At 42.6% G+C, this 27634-nt stretch overlaps 2 protein-coding genes across 4 annotated transcripts; both read right to left on the bottom strand.

The window, feature by feature from the left end:
• Positions 1-577: 577 nt before the first annotated feature.
• Positions 578-7880, bottom strand: vangl2 (VANGL planar cell polarity protein 2). The gene is made up of 8 exons (XM_026333232.1): positions 7613-7880; positions 4899-5135; positions 4442-4550; positions 3748-4355; positions 3192-3328; positions 2892-3027; positions 2492-2738; positions 578-2282 (listed from the first exon to the last, which is right to left on the bottom strand). The coding sequence occupies exons 2-8, from the start codon at positions 4967-4969 to the stop codon at positions 2025-2027; spliced, it is 1566 nt and encodes a 521-aa protein (XP_026189017.1). The 5' UTR covers positions 4970-5135; positions 7613-7880; the 3' UTR covers positions 578-2024.
• A 2191-nt stretch (positions 7881-10071) lies between these two features.
• arhgef11 (Rho guanine nucleotide exchange factor (GEF) 11) lies at positions 10072-27033 on the bottom strand. Of its 3 annotated transcripts, none has more exons than XM_026328543.2 (40): positions 25511-27032; positions 24074-24165; positions 23885-23989; positions 23717-23766; positions 23557-23614; positions 23275-23474; positions 23038-23109; positions 22655-22762; positions 22472-22520; positions 22317-22354; positions 22119-22199; positions 21461-21529; positions 21228-21332; positions 20894-20992; positions 20648-20690; positions 20407-20503; positions 20175-20297; positions 19524-19547; positions 19255-19381; positions 19034-19127; positions 18716-18745; positions 18195-18534; positions 17933-17980; positions 17479-17627; positions 17198-17338; positions 16868-16944; positions 16571-16696; positions 16237-16354; positions 16000-16148; positions 15844-15919; positions 15567-15749; positions 15376-15457; positions 15208-15282; positions 14941-14996; positions 14686-14829; positions 14254-14487; positions 13730-13843; positions 13311-13618; positions 12840-12972; positions 10072-12731 (listed from the first exon to the last, which is right to left on the bottom strand). In XM_026328543.2, the coding sequence occupies exons 1-40, from the start codon at positions 25543-25545 to the stop codon at positions 12682-12684; spliced, it is 4302 nt and encodes a 1433-aa protein (XP_026184328.1). In that variant the 5' UTR covers positions 25546-27032; the 3' UTR covers positions 10072-12681. The 3 variants fall into 3 exon arrangements, with proteins under 3 accessions (XP_026184328.1, XP_026184338.1, XP_026184345.1); XM_026328553.2 differs by having other exon boundaries at positions 24080-24165; XM_026328560.2 differs by lacking the exon at positions 13730-13843 and having other exon boundaries at positions 25511-27033.
• Positions 27034-27634: the final 601 nt, after the last annotated feature.

Below are 27634 nucleotides of genomic sequence, written 5' to 3'. Positions count from 1 at the left end.
TTATTTCTAACTAAAACACCTAAATACCTGAAACACCCCAAACTCCCATCAGACATCACATCAGTCAGACTCAGTCAGTATACCCCACCCCCCTTCACAAAACATTTCTAGTCCACATGCAGTCAGTGATCAGTTTACAGTATCAAGAAATAAAAACTAAAAGTGTAAAAACTTTTTGCGTAAACTCCCACTGATTGTGCCTTTCAAGCACGACTGAACAGAGTAATAGTCTCTGTTTTCACTGTGCCAATACTGTAGTATTTCAAACATGTTTCCACTGGCTTAGTTGCTTCTAATTTCTGTAGCTAGATATTGGGTGTTGTCCTGATATTGTCCATATTTACAGAACATTGGAAATTTCTGCATATCATATAGAAAAATGACATACTCCCACACACAGATTACACTTCCTGTGATTTATGACTCATATGGACCAGATAGCTTCAAATGAGCTTTTATTAACACCTTTTTACAAGAACTGACTCTTAAAAAAAACATAGTAAGGAAACAATCTCACTTTTAATAACAATGTTGTTCATAGACAAGTGTCAGGAGCTTTGTTTCAGTCCAGCCAAGTCACAGCCAAATGATGTGAATTAAAAAAAACAAAACAATAAAATACAATCCAGAAAACTGCCTCAGAATGTACAGAGAAACTGCTTGTGAGTGGCATGAGTCTGTACCTGTAATGTAAAAAGGACAAAGGACATCTTATTTACAAATGACGCACAAATATACACACGCATATCTCAAACAATGGATGGATTTACCCACTAGGTGCCTGCTGTTGACTGCTAGAGTACACCGCAGCTTCTCCAGAGACCCAGAAACCCACAGGTTCTCTAGAAACAGGTCTAGTAATGTGTTAGTTTAACATAAGATAAATCTGCTAATATTTTAATAAGTGATAAAATTTCAAATAAGTGTAATGCTTTCTGATTTTGAACAGTTTCTGTGTCAGCTAGTAACACGCACACATTCACACAGTCTCAACACAAAATGTCAAACGTAATAACAGTAACTGTAATAACAAGTTGCCAAAACAGATGCACTTCAGCAGCACTTGGCTGTGCTCCGATTCATCAGGATTAAAACCTCACACACGGCCGAGTGTCACCAAACATAAACCGCTCCTATATCGTATCTTAAACGTTGTATTTGTTTCAATGTAAGCAATATAAACTCTAAAATGGGAGAGTACAAAAACTAAACGGAAAAATGAAAGCGGTGTGTTCAGGAAATGCTCAGTGTTTTAGAATCCATCCAGTGTTTCTTACATCATGCATCATCTGACAATCTGCATATCACCTTTTCACTATTCAGTGGAATCAAAAACCGAAGTAGTGGTTCAAAAGCAGTTTCATCTGTGAAGTGATCAGTACATCCAGTTAGTGTCCAAAAAGCTGAACGTAACTAAGGGGACCTTTTACTTCACCTTTTCTAAATCCTGTTTTTAGCCTGTAAAGGCCAAATCCACAGCAGACAAATCTAAAAATGGGAATAAGACATGAGCACAGCTCTGACAAAGAAGTGAACTAAGACATAGTCTGACTGTACACGAGAAAGGTCAGTTGTTCCTTCACACTCAGAAGACTTTCATAATGTAACCCAGCCTGTCGACACACTACGCAGGTATATTCATGGAGTATTAATGTAGCATGAATTACAGATGGCTCTGATGTACAGACTCAAGTTGTCACTCCCTTTTAAGCTGAAGGCTTGAAGCTGAAGGAACTGAAAGCATTCTGCAATAGTCAGCACTTTTCATATAAATTTACCAGAAACAGAAGAGAAACAAATTTAGAGAACCAGGGATATTTCTGTTGTCTTGCTTATGTTTTTTTTTTGTGTAGTCATGATAGTTTACCTACATACACTTCGTGAACCTGAAAGTTTATTATCAAATAAAAATAAAACAACTATGTAATATCAAAAGGCATAAAAAACGATACCCTGAAAGCTTTCACAAAAGTATCTTTGAATCATCCTCCTCCTCCTCTCGCCTATTATTCATCTCTGTCCTCCTACACAGACGTCTCTGATTGGAGCTTCATGACAAACTTGTGACTTTTGGGGTCGATGAACTCTTCTCCCAGACACAGGAAGGGAAGGGGCGTCACAGTGACCACTAGAGAGAAGTCCAGCCGTCTCAGGGAGAAGACCTGGCCTTGGCGCAGGGAAGCTGTCACTGGCTCCTCGCTCACCAGCGTCCACTGGCGCCCCCTGCAGTTGTCCAAGTACTGGAGGGTGGGGCCTGGGCTCAGATATCGCTCTAGGAAAGCCTTAAAAATAGAACCACACAAAGATACGATGAGTAATAACACTAACACACACAACTGCTGAATAAAATGTGGGTGATTGATGTGAGATACCAGGATAAAAAGTGTATGCACTTACTCTAAAGTAGATATATACATAAAGGGAAGGAGTGTAAAAGTTAAAAACAAAACTTTAAGTCTTTAAAATTTTAAGAATAAAAAAGTCTTCTTACTTTGGGGGTCATGTTGTGTGTGATGCAGAACTGCAGGTGGTTGATGATGCTCTCCATGCTGTGGTACGACTGCTGCCGTGTGGCGCGTAGGTACTTCTGCATGGCCCGAGCCATGGGGGCGAAGATGGCTTGTGCTGCCTCCCTGGGGTCCATCAACTCCCGTGGGTGTTTCGGGGAGGACGTGGGCACCTCTTCTTCCTGGTGACGCCTGATGTGGGTGAAGGCCTCTTCCACAGCAACCACAAGTCTAGGAGGAGAAATGGCTACATGAGTGAGACACTAGCTATTTCTATCTTTCTATTCTCATGGATTGTTTACACCTCATTATATCCTTCAAAGGAAGTCTGTAATGTATATATTTTGTGTGTGCATGTGTGTATTTCTTTGGGTATGTCCTCACCTGGCCTTGCGTTTGCGGACCCTCCGCTCCACCTCTGCCTCCTCGTAGTAGTACTCGTTGTGGGAATTGTCTCGTCTCCGAGCCGCGGCTGCAATCATGGCCCTGGATTGACCTGTGGAGTTATTAGTGCTGTTCTCTGAAACCCAGAAGTTACAGATGATCAGTCCACTGGACTTACATGCAACCCAGACTATCTGTGGCATATCTACCAGATACAGCTACTAATTTGTTCATTTTTAGCATATAACTGTTTCTTAAATTCAGTTTACCCTCAAATTAGGGCCACACATAAGATTTTACCTTCCCCCAAGTTGTAGACCTTGAAGGCAGACATCTTCTTGGTCAGGATGGACTTGGGCAGGTTGAGCAGGGCGGGGTTATAGACCGGAAAGTCGCTGTAGTACTGGTCCAGAACCCAAATGGCTGCCCGCTGAATACTGTGTTGCACAAGGCAGAGAAAGAAAAACAGACTTCCTCCCTTAAACTGACACATCTAAAAACAACACAGAGCTGTTATCAGCTAATCTCAACCTCATGGCCTCTCCTTCATACACATGGGGGAAGTGGTAAACCAGCAGAAAATGACACTGCCTCTGTGCTGCATACGTACAACGGTGAAAGCTACACACCAGACAAAGAGAAGGACTGAACTGTTGCCTCCTGTACTGTGTAAAATGAGGGCTGAATGCCAAGTAGTACAGGTACTCTGTGTTTTGTTTTAGCAAATGTAGGCACTTAGTTGCATAGTCATTAGACACTACACACGACTGAGGTTATCTGAGTTAGTGCTCAGTTGTGCACTGAGGACTTGCTAGTTGGAAATTTAAAAAATAGACAAACTAACACACACACTAACCTCAGATGTCCCACATTGTAGAAACGGCTAACTCCGTCTGTTGTCCTCACCACCTTCAGACAGAAAGCAGGCTGCAGGTGTCTGACCTCCAGCAGCACCAGGGCTAGGTACTGAATGAACAGCAGTGCATCCACTAGAGATGCAGCATATCCCACAATCCCCCGGTAGTCTGTCTCTCTGGGCTCCAGCACCCGCACTCCGTAGAAGAGCCAATAGGACGCGACAAAGAGGAAGACCAGTGCCAGCAGCAGGCAGCGGAAGATGAAAAAGCGAGGCAGAGTGGCTCTGGGTGAACGGAGGAACAGTGCCCACGTGGAGATGAGAAGGATCAGGAGCTTAAAGGCCAGGGAAATGTAAAGGCCCTCACATGGCGTGCCGCAAGGGTCCAGTATGTCCCGCCACAGCAGCTGTGGGAGAGCCAAGAAGGCCAGAGGAGTGACCAGAGAGAAGAGCCCCAGAACAGCTCCGAGTGCCAGACTGAGGTAACGGCGGCACTCCAGCGGTGAAGAATCCTGGAGATCTTTAGAGATTCGTGTCAGGTCCTCATTGGAGATGCTGTCCACAGAAGTGCCGGTGACCACGGTGGTGGTTTCACCCCAGTTATCATCCTGGAGAGGAGAGAAAGATGAGTCTTGATGATAATAACTCCATTAAAAAACAAATCTTAGAGGAAAGACTGTAAATAAACTCTGACCCGGTCGTCTCCGTCTAGTAGCGGCTCTCCAGGAGCCTGGATTGTCACTGATTTGTCACCCCGGATGCTGCTGTCACGACTCTTTGACCGATACCTGTCCCTCCTCTCTCTGAAGAGATATTAGACACAGGGAAAATAAACAAGACATAATTAAACAGAAATATGCTGTATATTGTTTTTGGTTCTCAATGTTTTTCATCTCAGAGTTCAAAGCCCCTGGGTGTCTGGAGAATATTATCTTTCACATTATTTTGCTAATTCCTATACTACCACTGGGGGGCACTACAATTGGCTTTCTTATTCAACAGTGTTTCTAATCATGTACAGTACCATTTTATTTGTTTACTGATCTTTTTTGTAAGAGTTTACTCTATTACTCATTATGAGCTGATCTCATTGTTGTTGCAGCTCTGTTTTCAATGTGGTACGCTCTTCTGCATGCTCTGCGGTTCTGTACCTGTGTTTGCGGGAGCTTCGTGAGTGGGACGACTTGTAAGAGTAGCCCGAGTACGTCGACTCGTTGTCCATGTCGGAGGCTCTCGGTGGGCAGGGCTTCTGGGCCCCACCTGCCCCCAAGCCCTTCTCCCAGACCACACCCAGTTGGCTTTTGTGGTTGCTGATGGACTTACTGGAAAGAGCCAGAGGAAAGCGCAGCAAGTCCACTTTACTCCTGAGGGAATCTATCTTGGAGGCCCTTGGGGGTGGGGGAAGATGGGAGAAAGGCAGGGTGAGAGATGAATGAGTGTGCAAACAGTGTGGGAGAGAAAGTGCAGCAAGGGAGGCACAAAGAAATGAAGAGAGAATGAGAAAAGCGAAAGATAATTTGTCACATCAGAGAGCAGTAAAAGCGTCTCAGAGGGAAACATCCCAAGAAACAGAACCAAGAAGAGAGACAGCATTGTTAAAATGTTGGCACTGAGGGGTGTGTGAAAGTTTGTGTGTGCTTGCATTTGCACAGGACATAGCTGGGCTCATTCTTCCGCTTTAGGAGAGGTTTATGAGGAAACTCAAGTGATTTGGCCCTGAGTTTGTCTTTAGCCAATAAAGGCCAATTATGCCCCGTTCTATTCTGAGCTACAAGTCTCGGGTGTGCAGGATGAGCAGGAGTGCAAGCAGAACATCAGAGCAGCTCAGACATGTTCCAATTTTGTATATGAGCGACTCAAGCGAAGCTGAAATTTTGTTCTTTTGTGCAACGTTAGACCACATGTTCCGTGTCACAGTACACAGAGGAAATACATTTAACTTTGCTTCCATCAGCTTGATTTGAGCCAGCATACCTCAGTTTCAGCAGTGTTTTGTTTGATGTGTGATACGTACTCGCCCAGGCGCCACATTCCCCAACTGTCCCCTGTGGTCTCCAAGGGCAACTGAGCTTAGCTACTACAATGGGGATGAATAGGAGGCTATGGGTGAGAAAAGACAGGAGGGGGGAGATTGACATGGCAACCAGAACATCAACTCAGCACCCACCCCCCCCCTTCTCCTTATCCTTCAACTATGCACCTCAGAAGACAGAAACAATCACAAATCATTTACCAGGCTACGACCCTGGCTGAATTGTAAGAATATTTCTCCTGGTGTCTACAGACTTGAACTCTTTTTCTGCTCTACGTTACGAGTTTGAGTTTTCATCTGAACAGAATACAGTGCTTGTTTTACCAAAAGGGCTGTAAGACAAGCAGACTCTTAATCTAATAACAAATCTCCTTGTGCTCTCAATTTGTGCCGTATCCTCCTGTCTCCATCCTCATCATTACACGCCTCAGATTTCAGTAATGGCTTTCAGGTGATCCATGCATGGACTCCTCAGCTGGGACAACTGCAAGCAGATACAACGCTGTTCTTGAAAGGCGCCGATCTATAAAACATCATCTTGGCCTCAACTTACCGGAAGACACAGGAGAATTTGAAGTCGGCTAAAAGAAGACTCAGTGGTCTGATGAAACCAAAACCGAGTTTTTTGCCGTAAGACTGAACACCATTTTTGGTCAAGCAGTGCACATCATCCTCACTTGTGAGTGTGAAGGAAGAAATCAATGCAACTTACTACAGGAGTAATCCGGAAGGAAAAAAACCTAACTCCTGGGAGAAGATTTGTTTTCAGGAAAGAAAATGAGCCCAAGCATGACGCCACAGCTACACAGGAATGACAACAACAATGTTAATGCTCTGGAGTGACTGCATCATCATCACCCATTATCTTTTGGTCTTTATGGAGCTGGTATGACTCACAATTCAAAACTCCATGACTGGCATAAACACACCAGCTCGTTCTGTCTCCCACCCTGTCAATGCCATCGATCGCTGGCGAGCCCCACCCACTGTAATCAATCCACAGCTGATTGATTTACACTGGAGTCCATGTTCAGCATCATGTGGCACTAGAGACTTTCCATGTGCTGCTGTATAAACAGTCATTACACTGTAACTAATGTCATACACATGAGGATACAGGCTAAAACCTTTCTCTCTGCAGATGGTGTGAGATGACTCTAATAGACGCAGTTGTGGGATTTGTCATCTTTGAATTAGTCAGATCACTCCACTTGCATTGTGAACAGTGTAAAAGCTTATTTACAGTAAGTGAAGTGGGGGGCCTCCGGGCCTCAGGGTGGCAGTGGGTCAGTTAGTCATAGCTGCTACAACTGTACTGACTCTCCCAACCTAAAAAACCCGTCTTCTTTACACTACAAACAACCAGTACGAGTGAAGATCGTGATGACCAGCGGCCGGTGTACCTGCCAGAGGAGGGCTGAGTGCGCTTTGATTTCAGACCAGCGCGAACACGGCGAGTGGGAGACTGAGACAAAGCAGAACACACCCAAGATGAAGCGGTGATGCTGTGAGGCTACTGGTGAACACAGAAAACTCACATGCGTTTGTGAAATTAATATATCGAACGCGTAATGTGTTCTATTTGGCACATCCGTGCGTAAAAGCGCAAAATGGATAAAGTGCACCGATAAGAAAACCAACAGGAAAATGTATCGTGCGTTTACGCCAGTGGGGAAATTCAGGTTTAAATAAATTTGTGATCAGTACAGTTATCTCCCAGCTCATCAGTCCTGACAGAAGATGCGTCTGAGGACGAATTAGGAAATGAAGAAATAATGCCATTGTGAATGCAAGCAGCACGGTTGACCCATAATGCCTGCAGGAATATCTTACCGCTCTACCCAAGAGGAGAAAGCCACAGCCCGCAGCACAATGAGCCCAGCAGCGTCTCCAACAAAAGTGCCTCCAAATGCTCCAGATTCACTTTCCCCCGACGCTCATCTCTGCACACTTTCCGTCTCATCTACAAGTGTAACGCAGTCTTCTTCTTCCTCGATAAAAAATTGGTTTTGACCAAAAATCGAAGCATCGAACCCGCAACAAAAGGCAGCGAAACGCACCTCATCCCGATCCCGGATCTGCTGTGTGGCAGCGGAGCCCCGCTGAGCTGAGGGGGGTGTGAGCGGACATCCAGCACCGGCTGAGAGCCACAGACCGGCAAGTTAGATAGATAGTAATCGCTTCCGGTGACGGTTTTCAAAATAAAACCGATATTTTCCACTGCGACAAACGACACAAAAATCCCCTGAAACTTAGCCTATATATCTTCATGCACACACGTGTGTATATACAGTGGGTACGGAAAGTATTCAGACCCCTTTAAATTTTTCACTCTTTGTGTCATTGCAGCCATTTGCCAAAATCCAAAAAGTTCATTTTATTTCTCATTAATGTACACTCAGCACCCCATCTTGACAGAAAAAAACAGAAATGTAGACATTTTTGCAAATTTATTACAAAAGAAAAACTGAAATATCACATGGTCATAAGTATTCAGACCCTTTGCAGTGACACTCATATTTAACTCACATGCTGTCCATTTCTTCTGATCCTCCTTGAGATGGTTCTGCTCCTTCATTGGAGTCCAGCTGTGTTTAATTAAACTGATTGGACTTGATTAGGAAAGGCAAACACCTGTCTATATAAGACCTTACAGCTCACAGTGCATGTCAGAGCAAATGAGAATCATGAGGTCGAAGGAACTGCCCAAGGAGCTCAGAGACAGAACTGTGGCAAGGCACAGATCTGGCCAAGGTTACAAAAGAATTTCTGCAGCACTCAAGGTTCCTAAGAGCACAGTGGCCTCCATAATCCTCAAATGGAAAAAGTTTGGGAAGACCAGAACTCTTCCTAGACCTGGCCGTCCAGCCAAACTGAGCAATCGTGGGAGAAGAGCCTTGGTGAGAGAGGTAAAGAAGAACCCAAAGATCACTGTGGCTGAGCTCCAGAGATGCAGTAGGGAGATGGGAGAAAGTTCCACAAAGTCAACTATCACTGCAGCCCTCCACCAGTCGGGGCTTCATGGCAGAGTGGCCCGACGGAAGCTTCTCCTCAGTGCAAGACACATGAAAGCCTGCATAGAGTTTGCCAAAAAACACATGAAGGACTCCCAGACTATGAGAAATAAGATTCTCTGGTCTGATGAGTCCAAGATTGAACTTTTTGACGTTAATTCTAAGCGGTATGTGTGGAGAAAACCAGGCACTGCTCATCACCTGCCCAATACAATCCCTACAGTGAAACATGGTGGTGGGAGCATCATGTTGTGGGGGTGTTTTTCAGCTGCAGGGACAGGACGACTGGTTGCAATTGAAGGAAAGATGAATGCGGCCAAGTACAGAGATATCCTGGAAGAAAACCTCTTCCAGAGTGCTCAAGACCTCAGACTGGGCCGAAGGTTCACCCTTTCAACAGGACAATGACCCTAAGCACACAGCTAAAATAACAAAGGAGTGGCTTCGGAACAACTCTGTGACCGTTCTTGACTGGCCCAGCCAGAGCCCTGACCTAAACCCAATTGAGAATATATATATATATATATATTCATTATAATCTGAATATTTAATTTTAAAAGCCACTTACACTAGGGCCAACATTAACAGCTGACAAAAACCCTCAAATTCAAAGATCAAAAAGAGATTTGTTTATCCAGTTTCTGTTTAATCTCACGAAACACATGAATCCGAGAAATGAACTCCTTTTTTCCTTCTGTGCAGCTAACAATCTCACAAATTTTCAAACAAAGAAGAAAATAATTTATACACCTTTTTTTTAAATCATATCTACAAAAATAAAATCAAATATGAGCACCTAAGGCTTTACAGAAAAAAAAATTAACACATATAAAACAAGTGGGTCTGATCTATCACATGAGTGGACAATGTTATTTTTTTAAAAAAGGACACAAAATATGAAGACAATGAGATGATAGTTAAAGATGTGTATGTATACAGTAGTTTGCACTGTGCCGGGGAAATTTTATTTGTGCAACTTTAAAAAAAAAAAAAGAATCAATTATAGCTTTTTTCAGCCATAATGTTTTTTTTGTCAATATACAAGATAAATGCATGAAAAAAAATCAGCAAAGAAACTGCAGAGGTAGAAACTGGAGATGACAAATGCTGTAGTTAGAAGGAAGGAAGAGAAAATGAATGATTTTTAAATACATCGTGATTTTGATTCAACCAGCTTAAAGTGATAATCTGACACTTTCTGTTTACTACAGTCAGAAGCTTAAACTGCAAGTGATGACCATGCACATACTTTGACATAAGTGTTAAAATGAATCTTATTTTTTTGCATTTGTGAAAGAAACTTTAGTTTTCTAGTGTGAGATGTTTGAAAATAAGCAGCCAAAATGTGAAGCAAAAAAAAAAAAAAAAACAACAAAAACAAACAGTTCCCTTCAAGACCTCTGATACTTTACTTTGGTAGAACATTTTTACATTTGAGCACAAATTCCTCTGAAAGTTCAGGCTCAGCCACTAAAATCAGCTGCCCCGGTGATCAGTAGCACTGCTCCAATTATCTTTTTTTTTTTTTTTTACACATATACACATGTGACAAATGGAGCACCACACTTCATTAACTTCTCCTTCTTAAGGGTGAAAACCTTCCACCAAGCAAAGTAACTGGTTTTAATGGCAGAAAAAAATGATATTTTCAGTTTGTCAGTTCTGAAGCTGGTAGATAGCCTGGGTACCTCACTGAAGCACTCCTGTTAGTATTTGAAACCAGCTCAAATAAAAGTGTGATGATGCCCAGCTTGATTAGAGACTTAAAAAACAGAAAAAGGCTTTAAAAAAAAAAAGAAAAAAAAGACATATTTTCGGTTAGTGTATATTAGAATTGGCTCCTTACAGATATAGGTTGAAAAATGAAAACCACTTGGCTTAAATATCAGTTCTTGCTGGTTGCACGTGCCTCAACCACGGCGTTCAAAATGGTTCGGAATATCTAGAACAACAAATTACTCCTACGTGTGAGCCAAGAATAGTTAAAGGAACAGTTCAACCTTTTTGGAAACGCGCTCAGAAGATCAAAACCACTCTCATATCCGTGCAGAGCTGGGGCTAGAAGCCTGTTAGCTTAGCTTAGCACAAACACTGGAAGCAGGGGGGAACAGAATCCACCACCCAGCGTCTATAAAGCTCACCAATTAAGTTGTATCTTATATGTCTATTCCATACAAAAAAGGATATGTTAACACAAAATGTAATATGTTACCTATTGAGCTCTAAAGGCAGCCTATAGCCCCCCCCCCCCACTCCATGTCCACACTCTACGCTAAGCTACTTGCTGTAGCTTCATATTTACTGCACAGGTATGACAGTGGCGATGACTTTCTTAGCTAACGCTGAGCAGAAAGGCAGATCAACTTGATTCCCAAAATGTTTAGCTGTTGCTTTAAATAAATGTGTGCTTCGCCTAACTGTGCTGCAGTCATAGAACAGCTGCATATAGAAGGGTTAGTGACATGGATCATGTGCATATGTTTGTTTTTTACCCCAGTACTGTACAAAGCTTTTTTCTTTTTGTCCAAATAAGATGTTCTGTTCAGATCCATGTATTTGAACATTACTTGGTAGAGTCCTTTCATGGCTTTGAACGTGGGCTAGTGGAGTATTAACACTATGTATGGCATGACCATTATGGGGAGAAAGGTAGAAGATGCTGGTTCACAGTATTTACCGTGGTGTTTACACAGACAATACACTGGAGAGGGCTTAAAGAATGCACAGTCGAAGAGCAGACAGGCAATGCCAGCGGCAATATTTGGCAGCAATTTGAGTAAAAAAAAAACGTGTTCTCACTCAAAATTCAAGTTTCTAAGTTTAAACCTATGTTTGCCCTGTTTCCTTACATGTCGCCTACATTGCCTGTCTTGAGCTGAGCCCCCTAAAACATCCAAAATCTCCCAGTCTTAACCATCACAACTTGACATGATCAGAACAGCTGCATGAATCCGCTGAGCTTGTTACTTGCATCGCTGAGATTCCTGTATGCCTCTGAAGCAGCACAGAAAATAAAACCTGCCAGCATTTTAGTAGTCAACAGCGCAGTAGTGTTTCCAGAAAAAGGACTAAACATGTGGACCACGTAGTGATCAATGTGGTGCCGATTCTGTAGCTCACAAGATGGTTTAGGAACGGCATGGCTGCGCATCTAGTGTTTGTCCCACAGAAATGAATGAAACAGTTAAACGATGGTTTGCTTACCCAGTGCAAATAACCTGAATTATATAGACACAGTCCTTCGGCCATTGTGGCAGGTGAACTCAGTGTAAAGCAACCAGTGGAGGAGGGAGGGGACTCCCAGAGGCCATTTTGGCTAAAGTGCCTGAGGCGTCTCCAATCCCTGATCTGTGCACTGTGGAGGACGTACATGAGAGGGGTGAATCTTGGGTAAAGTGCTGGGGTGATGGATCCCTTGGATTTTTACTTAAATTAACATTTCAACACTTTTCTGCTCTGTTCCTCAACCAACTCTTAAAAGCAACACATACAACTCATTTTCCTTCACGAATATCCAACTTGGTTGTTTTTTTTTTTAAACTTTTAGTTCTTCCAGCGTTTCCTTTTCTCTTCATCAGTCAACTTGTCTTCTGCCGTTTTGCTCCTTCATGCTCTTTCCTCACTTGCCCTGGACTCACTCATGTCAGCGCTTCAGCTGACCTCAGAAACCCTGGTGAGTCCGACCAGCTTGCCGGCATCCGAGAGAAACAGAAAAACAAAAACGGCTACAGTCGTTCTTAGCTTCTGCTCCACTGGCCTGTGTATGCAGGGATGAGGGTGAAGACAGGCGGGGCTAGGATGCCAAAGTCTGACAGTGGGAACATATGGGTGTGTCCGTACGCCAACAATTAAGAGTGAGTGACTGTAAGTAAAGCCACTCCAGTGATGTCAGAATCCAGTCGATTGAATCTTCGGTTCTGCTGAATTTCCCTCTTTGCCTGGATGTGTTAAAGAAATAAAAAAAGTATGCAAAAGAATTGTAACTGCAATGGCAATAATGGTTTTTCTAAGATTTAAGATGTGAATTGAGTTGAGAGCCCACTCACCGTCTCCTGAGCCGCGATCCAGAGACGGTGTCCTGGAGACGGTTGCTGAGTGGCATTGTTGGTCCTCAGACTCTTGATTGGCAGGAGACTCTCTGAGGGTTTTCAAAAGCTTGTGATGTGCCTTTTCTATTTCCTGTAAAGAGGAACAGCAGAACATCAGCAGATACTGAGAGGTGAAATGCAGTCTGCTTGTGGGTCTTCTTTTCAAATAGTTAAATGTCACATATGTCCTCACAAGTGGGGATATTGGCACTTGCAAACCGTTAAAATAGGCAGGTGTATGTTTTTCACCATGTGTTTTTGCGCCCTCTAGTTTTGACATTGATGTAATGCCATAGGGACCCACTTTAGTTCACTTAAAGGCTTTGTGATGTGAGCTGTCTGTTACAATTGGCTGAGAGTTAATGGACACAGACTGATCATCGGCTGTGTCAGTTAAGCCACCTGGTTCCCACGTAAACACAAACTCACTTTCAAATGGCGCAGCTTGTCCATCAATCCCTCAATCGTGTGAAAAATCTCATCCGCGTTGCTGATTACGTGACTCTGATGCCCAGCCTGCGAGCGTCCCTTTTGTTCTTCCTGTTCCGGTTGCTCAGCCTCTGACAGGCTGGACTCTGCCTTGTAGGCTGGTGTCTCCTGTTCTTGCTGGGTCTGTGATGACATCACTTCCTCCAGAGGCTGGGGGAAGTGGCTGGCAGTGGGTGTGGGAGGGTCACTGAGGTCATCAGTGATGCTTTCTCCCTGCTCTGAGGGCATTACCAAGTAGAAAGTATTCCCTAAAGCAAAAGGATGTGTGTGTTGGTGAGTGACTACAGGAGCTTATAGAATACATTCTGAAAAACTGACTGATTAAATACTACAGAACAGACTGATTTAGTCATCATTACCCTGTGCAGTGGCTTCGCCTCTCTCTTTAGATGATTGGTTGGAGAGGAGGGTGACATCATTGTTGATATCATCAGGGACAAAAGAAGAAGAAGTAGAAGGACCCGCAACCACAGCTATGCACAGAGGATAGAAGTGTGGAACAGAAAACAGTGTGGAGAGGTTTTTGTATAGAGTTTTGTATAGTGTAAGGGGTGAGAGAAGTTGAGAGGTAGACCAGTGTTGGATCAGTGTGTCATTGTGTTAACGGCAAGCAGACAAAAGAGAAAAAAAAGATTGTTGCGTAAGAAACAAAAATAATCACCACATGCCAAAGAAACATGCAAAGATGTCATAGGTGTCTGCTTTTCCAAAAACAGACAGCTGAACAACACTGTTTTCTCAAGGGATTGAGATTAAGGTTTAGTGTTGTTCATATTTCAGATTTAAAATTGAAAAGAACCTAAGAATTCAGTCATTTCACATTGATCAGCCAACTGTGCAGAAGAAGTAAAGATTAAAATAATAGACTTTTGTGATCCGCTACCTTTCCTTACGACCTGAATTTTGGGTGGTCCAGAGTCTGATGGTAGAACCTGTTCAGGCTCAGTCTTCAATTCATCAGCGCAAAGGTTGAGGACAGTCTCCAGTGACTCTGGCTGGTGTCTTTCGGTCATCGAGCTCTTTTCATTGGCCATCTCATTGGTCGGTGTGTCATCAGAATCGTGGCTCACTCCCTCTGCTTCCAGGTCTCGAAATATGAGCTGTCGTAGTGTTTCAACTGTAGAGACACAACATCAATTCCTGATTACTAGCCGTTTAATGAACAGGAGGAAAAAACAGTAACGTAAAGTCATTTGGTTAATTTCCTTTTTCTTGTAAATAGAAACTTACACTAAATGAATAAAAATATATTGGGACTGAATTACACTCAGCAAAGATAAAATTAGTCAGCTGCAGCTTCAAGCTGCCCTCTCACCGTCTTGTAAAGCAGCCTCTGCCACGCCGCCTTGTCTTTCATCACAAATGAAAGCTTCTGACTGGTCAGTAGGTGTGTCGTCATGATCAATGTTGTTGGAGGAATGAGTCTCCATGGAATCTGACTGCTCTGTCAGTGAGTTGTCTGGAAGATTTCAAATTGTTGGACATAAAAAAAAAAAAAACACTTTAAATCTGCTGTCGTTCTAGATTTCTAACAGACAGGTGAAGCTGATGATTATAACATGATTGTTACCTGCATAGACATTGCTGCCAGTTGAGACTGGGGATGCACTGCGTAGACTGGGGGAGCTAGAGAAAATAGACGATACACATTAAGCGTAAACAAGGTATCGTCCAGTTTATGACTTGATGAAAGCCTTTAAAGTTAGGAATGTAAAAGTTGACTTATAACAGTAATAATAATGCTCAACATGTCTTTAAACTAATTCAAGTGGCCCTCTTGAAAAGGACTCCTAATACATTCCTTTATTAATTATTCAAGAATTTCAAATTTCCTCACGGTATAGATCCATGATTGATCAGGGGCGATGAACCACCAGTTGATGAGATGGTCTTTTCGAGTAAATCTTTCCAGCTTAAAAAAAAAAAAAAGAACACATCCTGTAAATGAATTGCTATGAAAAACAGATAGTTCCAATGTAAATATCATCTATATTAAAGAGATTACGTGTTCTTCTCTGATGATGTCCCAGCCACAAGTTCATAGATCTGCCTCTCTGTGGTGCTGATGATGTAAAGGGCTTTGTTATCTAGATAGAAATCACGATATGTGGACATTTGATCAGTGACACAAGAAAAAAAAAATCACTTGTATACCCCAAAATTTAGAATGAGACATATTTAAAGATACTTCAGTACCTGTAGCTACTGAGCGGACCAGCAGTGAGTCCAGCCTCACCAGGGGGCTAAAGGAAGTCTTACTGTCCCCGCTGACCACTCCACCTCCACCCAGCCAGCGGGATGGATATCGCAGCTGCAGCCGGTCATCTGGGCCCCTCTGAAGGAGGACCAGGCAGTCTGACAGCAGCAGAGCTTGGATCTCTGATGGAGGGATACAGAGGAATGTTATTACAGGGTATGTAACCAAACTGATGAAACTTTTTTTTTTTTTTTTATCAAAGACTCAGATACTGACCTATCTGCTTATCTTTGTTAACTTTCCAGGTGAGAGGACCCTCATGAATCATCCTCTTGGTGGTGAGATCCAGACTCTGTAAGTAAAACTAAATTAGATTTTAAAAGGACAGATGACAGGTGGAAACAAACCAGCTGAAACAAACTGTTCTGTCACCTTGAACTGAGGTGCAGCATCCAGCCTGCGTTGGTATTGGCTGAGGCGTTGACGATGCTCTGTTTCCCTGACGACCTCGTTGACAGCCTGCAGTATCCCTCGGCAACAAGCCTGGGCGCGCTGGAGTGATGGGAGGTCTGATGTACCAGCTACAGGAAAAACAGTATTTTTTCTTTAAAAAATTCACACCTTTTATGATTTTCTGGTTCTTATAACGTGAACCTCCTGATTCCTCACCCTCTGTGTGTTTAATGATGTTGTCCAGTAGCAGAGGGTACTTGGTGAGTCTCTGCATCTCTGACACCAGCAGGTCTTTGAGCTGCAGCCTCCGACAGTGAGGACTCGCCTCACACTCCTGAACAAATGTCAGACACATATTGTGTAAATATCACGTCTATGCAACTATAATGGAAAACACAGGCACAAGATAAAAAACAGGGCACTATCTTCCCGTTATAGGAACGTATTCACAAATATGTAAGCTGACAAAGAGAAACCAAAAAAGAAGTCCTGAATCATGGTCTTTCACAAGCCAAAAGAAAAGTACATTAGTGCATGACTGTGTGTGTACCTGGATGATGTGGGCGAAGCGGGGGTCTTTACGCTGTTTGTTCTTGATGAGCTCCAGAGCCTGAGACTGCTGGCTGCACAGCTGAGCTGCTTGCTCTTGAAACTCATCTCCAGCTGCACCTTCAAACTGACATACACACACACACACACACACACACACACGCACACACACAGAGCGCTCCAATATTGATTTACTGAACATATTAGACATTCACTTAAATGTAAACAGGAGGTGATTAAAACTGAAATGAAATGATGGAGGGTGAAACTGATGGCTGGGGATTAATGATAAACTCACCCTGGCCAGCATAACGTCCCCAATGTCCTGCACTATTGGAGTTTCTCTTCGCTTCTTCATCGCCTCACACAGACTTGCTGCAAAGGAGCAACATAAAAGAAACATCAACATGAGATTAAAAGAACCTAAATCATGTAAGTAAATATATATTACTCTGAATTTTGTAGTAGGACAGTAATGCTATTTTTAGTTGAGTTTCATGTATTAATTTGAAAATATGCTGAAATGGACTTGACTATAGGATTCACTCTATTAATTTCAGACTTTCTGGAACTGCATATAAAAAACCCTGACACACACATCCACCCTTGCAGACAGACAAAGACTGACCATGGAGTTCGTAGACCTGGGGCAAGTTGGGGAAGATGCAAGCCAGCTCATCAGAGTTCAGCACAGACCTCATCTTTTGGAAAAAGACCTGGTCCAGGACCCTCAAAGTACGCAGGTGGGACACCTCAGTGGTGAACAGTTCTGAAGATGATAAGCAGAGAGGTGCAAATTGAGAGATAGCTGTCTTAATTCATAAGATGTTCGTGAGAAATGTGATTTATGAAAAAAGTTGCTGTTTAAATATTACAATCATAGATACATTTGTTTAAATGACCTCTTACCATAGATGACAGCCTGCCTGTCCACTTCTCTTGGGCTGAGCGTGGTAAGGAGCTGAGGAGACACCGTCTCCTGCCAGTTCTGTGTGTCACACACCTCATCCTCCAGCGCTGCAGCATCCGGAAGCAGGGCTAAAGGTGAGTCCACGCTCCTGCACAGCAGACAGACCCAAATGCACATGGGTGGATGGTCGGATGAAGAGACAGTGACAGAAAAGAGACACACACAAATAGACAGAGAGAAATGTTAGTTAATAATTACCCAGCTTTCTTTTTTTTTTTTACACTAACACAGCTATTAAAAGCACCACAACAGTATGGGTAGCCCTGAAATTGAAAGATGCTGACACTTTTACATGTGGGAAATGTATGTACCATCTTTGATGTCCTTTCATAAAATGACTTAATTAATGTTGATCTATCAGAAATCAACTATGGGGACAATATGGAAACTCACCTGCGTCTAGACCGAGGGGTGTATGGGGGTGTAGGGTTCTCTAGAGACCTGAGTTTGGGAGAGAGTGGAGAGAGAGATGACATGAGGTGAAAACCTACACTGATCACAGGGTGATCGTAAGGGTGTTTAGGAGTTATCTCGACTGTAAAGCTTTTACCAAGAGAGGTGCTCAGATTCCGCAAGGTTTTTAGTAATTGATGACAAATTATCCTGCTGTGAAGGATGCTACAAAATGTCTGCACCTGGCTTAGTGAATCTTTACCGTGCAGAGCTGCTAGACGCAGATGAAGAGGCACTGTGCTGCAACAGCCTGAGGCCTGGCCCCTCCCTCTCCTCTCCACAGTCCTCCATATCCACATCGCTTCGCGAGCGGGGGACAGACTCTGTTCCCGAGGCACCGCCACGCCGACGCCCTTCTCCCTGAGCCTTTAAGGACTCGCTGCGTGCCAGACGCACTGAGACCGTAGGGCCGTCCATGCTTTCTTCTCCCAGGCTGCTGGATGAGAGCCTCTGGGGGTCGGCAGGATCTCCCCCCTCCTCTCCTGTTGGTTCTGTGTGATTCTCAAACTGCTGAATGATGTTTCTGACATTGCCAGGACGGACTGCACACAAAGATATTTAATTGTGTAGTATAATAAAAAATTATTCCTATTATCATTGTTGCTATTTTTAGCAGAAAGGGATGACGTGATTCATTTCATTAACAAAAACAAGTATGATTGTCAAAAAGCAAAATTTAATTATAAAGCAAAAACAAAAGTTCAATGATTAAAAAATAAATACCTTCAGTGGGTGACAAGGGGACATGGAATGCTACAAAATCAAAATGAATCAGAAAGAAATAATGAAATCAGAATAACATGTGGACGAACAATGAACAAAAAGAAATCAATATTGTCAGACAAAATACAATAGTGAGGAAACTGATGTACTCATGAGACCAGCACGACGATTAGAGTGATTTTAAATGTGTGCATGCATTAACCCTTTGACCATCAAGTTGGTTTTGATATGAGATAAAATGAATGATTCATGATAAAATATTCCTGAGTTCAACCACTGGCTCAAGGAATTATTTGTCGTTCTATGCATAATACTTACTGGAATGGGATGTGGCTCGGGGTTTGCCGATGTACTTCAGTATGGGATTTCTCTTTTTATCCTCTCCATCTTTCTCTTTTTTCATGCCACTTAACTGTGGCCAAAGAAACCATGAAGTCATGTTGAAAATCAGTATACATCTTCTTTTATTTATGGACATGTCTCATAGGAATAACAGCTTTTCATGAGTTTGCTGTGTTTTCTGGGGGAGTCAAACCTACCTTTTTTGTCTTTAGGAAAGCCAGCCACTTCTCCTTCTCTGTGCTCAGACCAGGAAAGACCTTGGAGTCTCTTAGCTTGATACCAGAATGACGCAGATATAGTAGCACTGCTGATGCCAGAGGAGAACTGAGGGAGAAGAGTGAAGAGAGGAGATGGACAGAAACAGGCAGAACAGACATGATGAGGAGGAAAAAAGAACCAGAATGAGAAAAATGAGAATCGAAGGAAAGGTGTGAAGATAAATAAGCAAGCTGATGAAGTTAGGTACCTTCTGTCCTCTTCATGCTTTGATCTGGAGTAAGAACAGAAACGAGAAGGTTGTTAACACCCTTAACAAGAAATAACAAGACTCTCAAAGAGGCATTTAGGTTAATTCCTTCAAGTTAAATCCAGTTCACGCAAGTGCAACCACTGGTTGTAGGTAAGAAAGTGTAGTGTCTGTCATGTGATGCAAATCAGCCTGTGAGTGTATAAAAGCAGAGGTGTAAATGTCATGTGGTTTTCAGTAATGATAATGACCTTTGTTATTACAGCTTGGGTGAGTATCTCTTTTCGGTTCGTAATAACCATTTTATTGGGCCCCTCACAACTAACCTTGTTGCCAGGCAAACCTGGTTTAACAGTGTGTGTGTGCGTTTATGTGTGTATTTGTGTGTTCAGAAAATCAGTTTCATGTAAACTTTTTTCAATATGGATGTACAGTTTTAATCTACTTTTAGGCATAAGGCTAGAAATATGTTGATGTGTACCAAACCAAAAGATTTCCTCTATTTTTAAATCATTTACATGAAAGTGAGTCAACTTGTCCAGAAAATAATACCTTGTTCTTGTCATGAATCTTAAGTTGCTGTGAATTTTAGTTTCTGGCAAAAGTAAAAACATGATCAAACAGCAGTATGTAAATAAGACACAGACTCACAGGATCTCCCAGAGGGCAGTGACCTGTTTGTCCACCACCTGTCTCTCTTTCGCTGGGTCACCATCAAGGTGCTGCAGGTCTCCTTCTCCAAACAGAGAACCGAGACCCATCATCTGCTTGTTCCTGTGAAGCACAAGTAAGCTAAGTAGACATCTTAGACAAAAAAATAAAAGGGAGACAAGTCTAAGTTTTCACTGACTAACTGCCAATGTTACAGACGAAAGGAACGTACCTGTAGTCCTGGATTTGGTCCTGGATGTCTGGCAGTACCTGCTGTTGGAGCTCAGACAGAGGTCCTCTGATGTCCTCCTGGGCATGAAGTCGACTTTCTGAAGGGACGAGGGACAGAGAACAGCAGGTCAGTAAACAGACACGTACATAACATTAACAACACAGCCATAAGGATCAGTCATCTTTCCAGCTCCAATGTCAGATATAGACAACTGAAGTCCAAGCCTTTAATTGACTCTTACCTATATCTGTGAGATACTCTTCTCGCACTTTAATTTTCAAGGGCTGTGAGAAAAAAAAGTAATGATCTTGTAATCTGTCATGATAATAAGATCAAATTCAGGGCTTATAAGCATTGTGTAACATCACACTCTACCATTTTTTTTCTTTCTAAACCAACAATGTAAATGTCTCTGGTACATAAGATATTAGTCACTTTTTTAAATTAAAAATTAGGTATAAAATTATTAAAATAGGTTTGTACATACAGCATCTGGGTCCAGGAAATGGGAGCAGATCTGAGGTGCTAGTGCACGAGCGTCTTTCGTACTGGAGCTTAGGTAGGCCTCCACCGTCAAGTAGAACAGCTAATTTAGACACACACAACCATTTACATTAGCAACAAAACCCAGATATACACATGGCAACACTGAAAATCGATGTTTCTGTTTTGTTTATCCAAACAAGTAGAGTTTGGTTCCATTGCTTCCAAAGAACAAATAAAGAAAAAAAATAGGGGTGTCAGAAAATTATGAGTACAAACCCAACACATCGTTTGATTATGCTTGTTTAAAGCTAATGTAGACTATAACAAAGACTGACCAGAGGGTTGGGATCCAGCAGCTGGGTGAAGATATATCTCATGAACACCATCATGTGTGCCGGTCGTGACTTTAACAACTCAATGTCCTGGAACGGACCGTCCATCTGCAAGACAAAAGGGAAATAGAAATAACTGCATAGATAAAGGAAACTATAAAGTGCAGGGTAGATAAAGGAAGAAAATACACAAGCAGCAAAAGAGGGCTAAAAATCACACTAAATGTCCTTCTCACCTCATTAAATGCATAGCCATCATCATCTTCATCCTCTTCCTCAGGGCTGATGATTTGGGCTTTTCCACCCTTTGAACAAAGATGCACAAAGGCAGAGATTTCAGACAATAGAAAGCACCTGCTCATATGCTTGAGCACGCTGACGGCAGTACGTGCACTTGCAAACGAGTAGGATAATGTGAAACACAGGATGAATGTTGTGGTGATGAATTATCTTCTCAGTCTCATGGCTTCTCTCATACATTTTAAACAGCTATCTAAGTCACGGTGGTGCATGGCAGAAATGGAGAGGAGCAGACGACGTGGAGAGCATGGAGCGACATATCTAATTTTGTCGTGGAGGTTCAGAACACAGTGAGTTAAAACCCTACAGCTATTAATGCAGGCCTTGTCTCCCCTCTTCCTGTCTGTCTCTCTCTACCTCCCTCTCGGGTTTAGACTCTTCGCAGATTTATTTCTACTAGAAGAGATGCAATGATCCATATCCTGTTTGATATTGAGAAGTAAATAGCAAGCAATAATCTAGTAGTCAACTAAGAGTTTCTGTCTGATAATACCTTAGCAGAAAGGGGCACTACCTGTGTGCATTTTCAGTGTGAGTGAGCTTCTTCTTGCCATGAACGTTTAAAGTGAATGCACGTGCATGTGTCTATCTCACCAAATGTGTGTCGGAGCTCTGCCGTCGGTGTAGGGGGGTCCTGAAGGAGGATGAAGGGGAGGAGTGGGGACTCTCAAAGGCCTGGTGAGGAGGAGGGAGGGAGGACGAAGGGGACGGAATGAGTGGGACAATCACATACACAAACACACACATACAATCGTGGTAGTTTATGAAAAAAGGCACAACTGTGCAGCCCACCTCCATGTCTCCTTCACTCGAGTCCACTGACAGTCGACCTATGAAAGAGCAGAGGAGTTTTAAACCATTTTGCTAATCTGTAATCAAATTAATTCATGAATTAAGCATGCTAAATATTAGCAGTCCAGAATGAGGAAAAAATCTGAGATACAAACCTTCCCCAGCTATAACATAGCTACTGATGAATTCTGATCGCGTGCCGTCCTGGAGAGGGCGAGTAAAGCATCAGTTAATTTTCAAGACAGGAGAGGTGACGTGGTGACTGATTATAAAATCTGAAATCATCTTATATTTTCTTATTATACTTTTACATCAAAATCCATAATTTTCTCATTTACCACGTCTTGCTGGATTTTGACCCTGACTTGGTGTGCTCTCCTCTTGGCGCTTTCAATCCTTTCCCCTAGTGATGGAGATGGATTCTTCATCCACTCCTCCATCAAGTCCTGCAAGTCAATCAGGTCTAGTTAACAACAACACATTGCAGTTACAAAACACCATTGTAGCTAATGTGCAGATAGCATCATGAAACGCAGAGCTTAGATTTTAGTGCGTCATGGATTCTTGCATGGAAATGACCTACCATTTTTACGGACTAAAAGTCGTACTTGTTTTACTCTTCTGGCTTGTGGTGTGACTTATGTACTTCTGTTTGTTTTTATGCCTAGCCTACGTTCTTCACAGGCTAATTTAGACTATAATTGGTATGTAATGTGTGTACCTGAAGTTCAGCCTCTTCCTGCTCCAGCATTTTCCTGAGTATCTCAGTGGCGTGTTTCTGCACTTCTGGGTCCTAAAAAACATATTAACAGAACTTGTAAATCACTAAATCACTATAATGTTATAAATCAAATGACAATCTTTCTTCTATGAAGCTTTATTTGCTCTGTATTGATTCATGCTCATAGAAGCTAGGAAATGAGTGTCAGCTACGCAATATCAATATAATTTCACTAACCTGTAGTGGTTTGGGTCCAGTGATTCTTTGGGTAGGTGTGCTGCTCATTCCAGAGGGCAGGGGTGGAGGTGGAGGGGGTGGAGTGTCCCCACTCAGAGACGACCTTTGATTGGATGTGAGGTCAGTGGGGAGGGGCTCCAAGGGCAATGAGGCTGCCGAAGGGGGTGGTCCTTGCAATGTCATAGCTACATACGGCCCAGCTTCGCAATGATAAAAACAACAATATATAAACATACCAAACACATAAAATAATAACAGGACTCTCTTTGTATTTGAACTCACATTTGATGAGCTTTACCACCTCCTGATGGGACATGGAAGACACCGGCGAACCATTAACCTGAGAGAGGAGACAGATGGACAAGAAGGAAATCAACACTCAAAAAAGGAGGAAACTAAATAACACTCAGATTCAGTGTCTGTAATAGAAAGTAGTGAAAACCTTTATGATTCTGTCCCCTTCTTGGACCCCGGCCTTGGCTGCAGCACCACCTGTAAGGATGAATGTAGGCATACAGTATAAATATATAATCTTAGAAAAACAGCTTTTGTGGCAGTTTGTTGGAACATCTGTGTGCATTAGCACACACCAAATGTGCACATGTCTCACCTTGTCGGACGTTCTGCACCAGCTTGATTCTCTCTCCACATACTGTGAAGCCAAAGCCGAGTTGGTCCTTCTGCACAACAACACATCGCTGGACAAGACCTGGACCTGGCAGATAAAAACCAGAAGATCTACAATTTAATCAAGGAACATCAAATGATATTAAGTTGATTCTGAAACAGCTGTAATTACCCATACTCTCAACGAGGATGTCAGCTGCTGGCTCCCTCTGGTGTATAGCAGAGGTTTTGCGCTCTGAGTCCCCAACAGTCAGACTGCTGAGCCTGAGTTTGAAGAGATGAGAAGAGAAGCTCAGCGTGAAACAACACTAAGCAGGTCATTTTAGGGTTGCAGGGTTAGAGGAAGAGATGTGAGATCTAAAGGGACAAAATGCAGAGGAGGGAGGATCAGTGGAGGAGATAAAAAGTGATGGCCAAGGAGAAAGAAGACAAACTTACAATGGTACACAGAGCAATAAGAGATTGGGGGGGGGGGGTCACATGGCCAGATGTGGGATAGATACAGTCAGAATCTGAGTGAGTATATGAATAGCATAGGAAACAAGAATGCAGTTGACATGAAAACTCACCAAGCAGCAAAGGGGCTGAAAGCGAAGCATGATTGAAAGAAGAAAAGATAAAGACAAAAGGGACAAAAGAGAAAAGAGAGGAATTCATAATGATGACCATTTCTGAAGACACAGAAAAACTGACCAAGAGGAAACAGCTTTATAATCACTGAAAGCAGCCATAGGCTCTAAGAATACATTTATTTAAGTGTGTATCACTCGAGAGACTCAATGACTGGTTGGCTTAAAGGACAGCTATACTTTCAGTACGGCGTAAACATTGTTTTTGAACTTAGGTGTTAATATGACACTTAGAGATGGATATGAGTCAGTACATCCCAATGACCCGAAGCACACCTCAAGCAAATAAAATACACTTGTATGCATACCATTTCTTTTTCCTCATAGGTAACATTAACCCCAAAACCTGACAGAGGCTCTCACTGGAGAGCTGTCCTACCTTAACAGGTGGGCGTTTTTCTTATTGGCTGCCCTGGAGTCACATGACACACACAGACAGCAGTGGGAAGTGACGGGCATGTGCACAAGAACGCTCACATAAAATAGTTGACAGCAGGAAAAACAGGATAGACACTGGGATCAAGACAAAGAGGCATCAGACAAACAAGCACAGAAACAGCGTGGGGCTACTCAGCCAATGTGGTGATGAAGAGCAGTAACAACCAGGATGAACTACAGTACAATGAGTGTTTTAGCAAAGGCAAATACTGCAGGTGATGCTGACATTAAAGCAAGAGATAAGACACGTACTTTAAATTATACTGATGTTAAATATGTTGCCTAAATTTGATTTAAAGTAAGAATTCTAAGGTTTTGTCACGAATACATGCAGTATTTTGTCCTTTCCTTGTCCGAGACAACAGCTTTTTCATCTCACAGCCTGTCTGACCAGTTTTTCCAGTGATCACACTGGTCAGATAAAGACACATCAATTTTCTGATCTGCAAGCGCCACATTTTTGAACGAGTTACTAAAATAAAAACAGAATGTTAACCACATTAACGGAAACTGCCTGGGTGTAATAGGTATGAGGATCATACCTGTCCAGTGTGGAAGTTGGCTGGCGGAGACTCATGTCTGCAGCCTGGTGACACTCCTCTCCTTCCTGGTGCGGGATCAAAACGGTCAATGGGCCTCTTTTATCATATTCCCCATCACCGGCATCATCACTGTCATCTCTGTCCTCTTCAGTGGGGCTGTCTGTTGTGCTCTGATCAGATCCTCAAGCTACTTAGAAGCTGGTTTTGGTCAGACAGACTGTCCTTCATGTTCCCATCCACCCAAGTGGTTTGAGTGAAGAATCAGTAGGATTGATAAACAAAGTGCAGATATAACTAAAGTCCACAGTATCCTTCTTTAGTAGGTCACATTAGTGAGTCAAAATAAATATTATATCAAAGCCTGTTAGCGGCTCATTGCAGTGGTTCAGCTGTAGTGGAAAAAGTCATCAATGATGAATGAATGGATGATATGTGTCTCTATCAACGGCACTCATGCATGTGCAGTGTCTGTGCAAAGCTAATTAAGGTCAAAGTAACTGATGTCCAGATAACACCACAGGATTGTCTTGAAGGATTTTCATTGGTAACTTGCAATGAAATACTAAACACACACATACACACACACACACAAATGGAAAGGTCAGACTTGTTTACCTGTGTGTCCTCCAACAACAGTGCCAACTTGAATATGCAAAGTGAGTTGTTTTACTGTAGCGATACTATCTGTGCTGATGTGTGTGTGTTATCTAATGCAAACTACTCGATAAACAAAACGTACCTCGGTAAAAAGTGAATTTCCAAGCCACATGTAACTAACAGTAATTACAGGCTAGCACACTGTAAACAACAGACGACCCAGACGGCGGCGCTGGCTTTACATTAGTGTCGCCCACGAACCAATTACCCGGTTAATTAGCATTAGCCTGCTGCTAGATTAAATGTGCTCTCGGTTGTGAGTTGTGACTTATCTAGTTTAGCTGATAGCGGAATGTTTGTGGCCTCATATATCCAGCTAGCGTTAGCTCGCTGGAGTTAGCTCTACAGGCGGGCCGGCTTCAAGCCGCGGCATGGCGTTGATGCTCACACCGACAGAAAGCGCTGCCTACCCGGCTTTCAGCTGCGCCACGAGTCGGTTCTTTGAAGCTAGCTAGATAGCTCTCCAGCTACGTGTGCAAGGTGAAAGGGCAGCATGAGCTTAACTGCGGGTGAAAATGTGGATACTAAACTCATCGAGATAGTAGCAGCACATGTATATTCCAGCTCGGTATATCCCAGAGTCCTGATTTTGGCCAAATCCAGACACTACAGCTCCAGTTGGCCAATACGATTCCCGTAGAGCTCCCCCTCAGATCTTCTTTCCAAAACACAGAGGAAACCCGGGATTAGCTTCTCTCTGCCAGGACACTCAGGATATAATCACAATCTCTGTTGCATATGTTTATTATCCATTTATTATTCCCAGCTCCTTTAAACTATTGATCTGTGCTGTGTTGTTATCCTGTGTCTTGACTGGCTGCTGATCCTCAAAGATCGTACGTACAAACAGAGCACCACTGCGCCTTCGTCTGTCTGGACCGCAGTACTGCACACAACTGTATAACAGTAAAAAAAAAAAAAACTAGAAAGTACTGACTTACTGTTCAGTCTTTCTTTAAATATGTCAGAAATTATTCAGAAATACCGACTGAGTAGCGCACTAAACCCTGTTTGTAGCCTACATAATCACCAAGTCAGAGACATTCAAATCTCAAAGAGATCTGTGTTCATAAGAGCAGAAAGTTATTCATCCACATTTATTGTAGTTTTTCTTTTGCTGGCTCTGCATTAAATGGATTTTCAAGCTTATATAGTCTTTATATGGCGTTTTGGTTGATATTGTTATTATTATTGCTTATATTGTTGTGACAGTCACATAGCTGTAATAATGTGATATTAGTTTCAAAATAAAACACATGGCTCCTATTGCAACAGGGCATCTTTCATAAAGATGCATAAGATATGTTTTACTGCAGTTATTTTCATATCACAGCCCGTTTTTCACTTCTTTATTTACATACAGGAAGTTGGGGGAAGGGGCTGCATTAAAAAAAAATAAGTCATTAGTAAAATTAATGTTGTTCATTGTCTGAGAACGATGGTAATTTGACATAGTGTTTATTTTTC

The sequence above is a fragment of the Mastacembelus armatus genome, chromosome 18 (assembly GCF_900324485.2).
Source record: "Mastacembelus armatus chromosome 18, fMasArm1.2, whole genome shotgun sequence".
NCBI lineage: Eukaryota > Metazoa > Chordata > Actinopteri > Synbranchiformes > Mastacembelidae > Mastacembelus > Mastacembelus armatus.
This window is presented reverse-complemented; position numbering and strand designations above follow the sequence as displayed.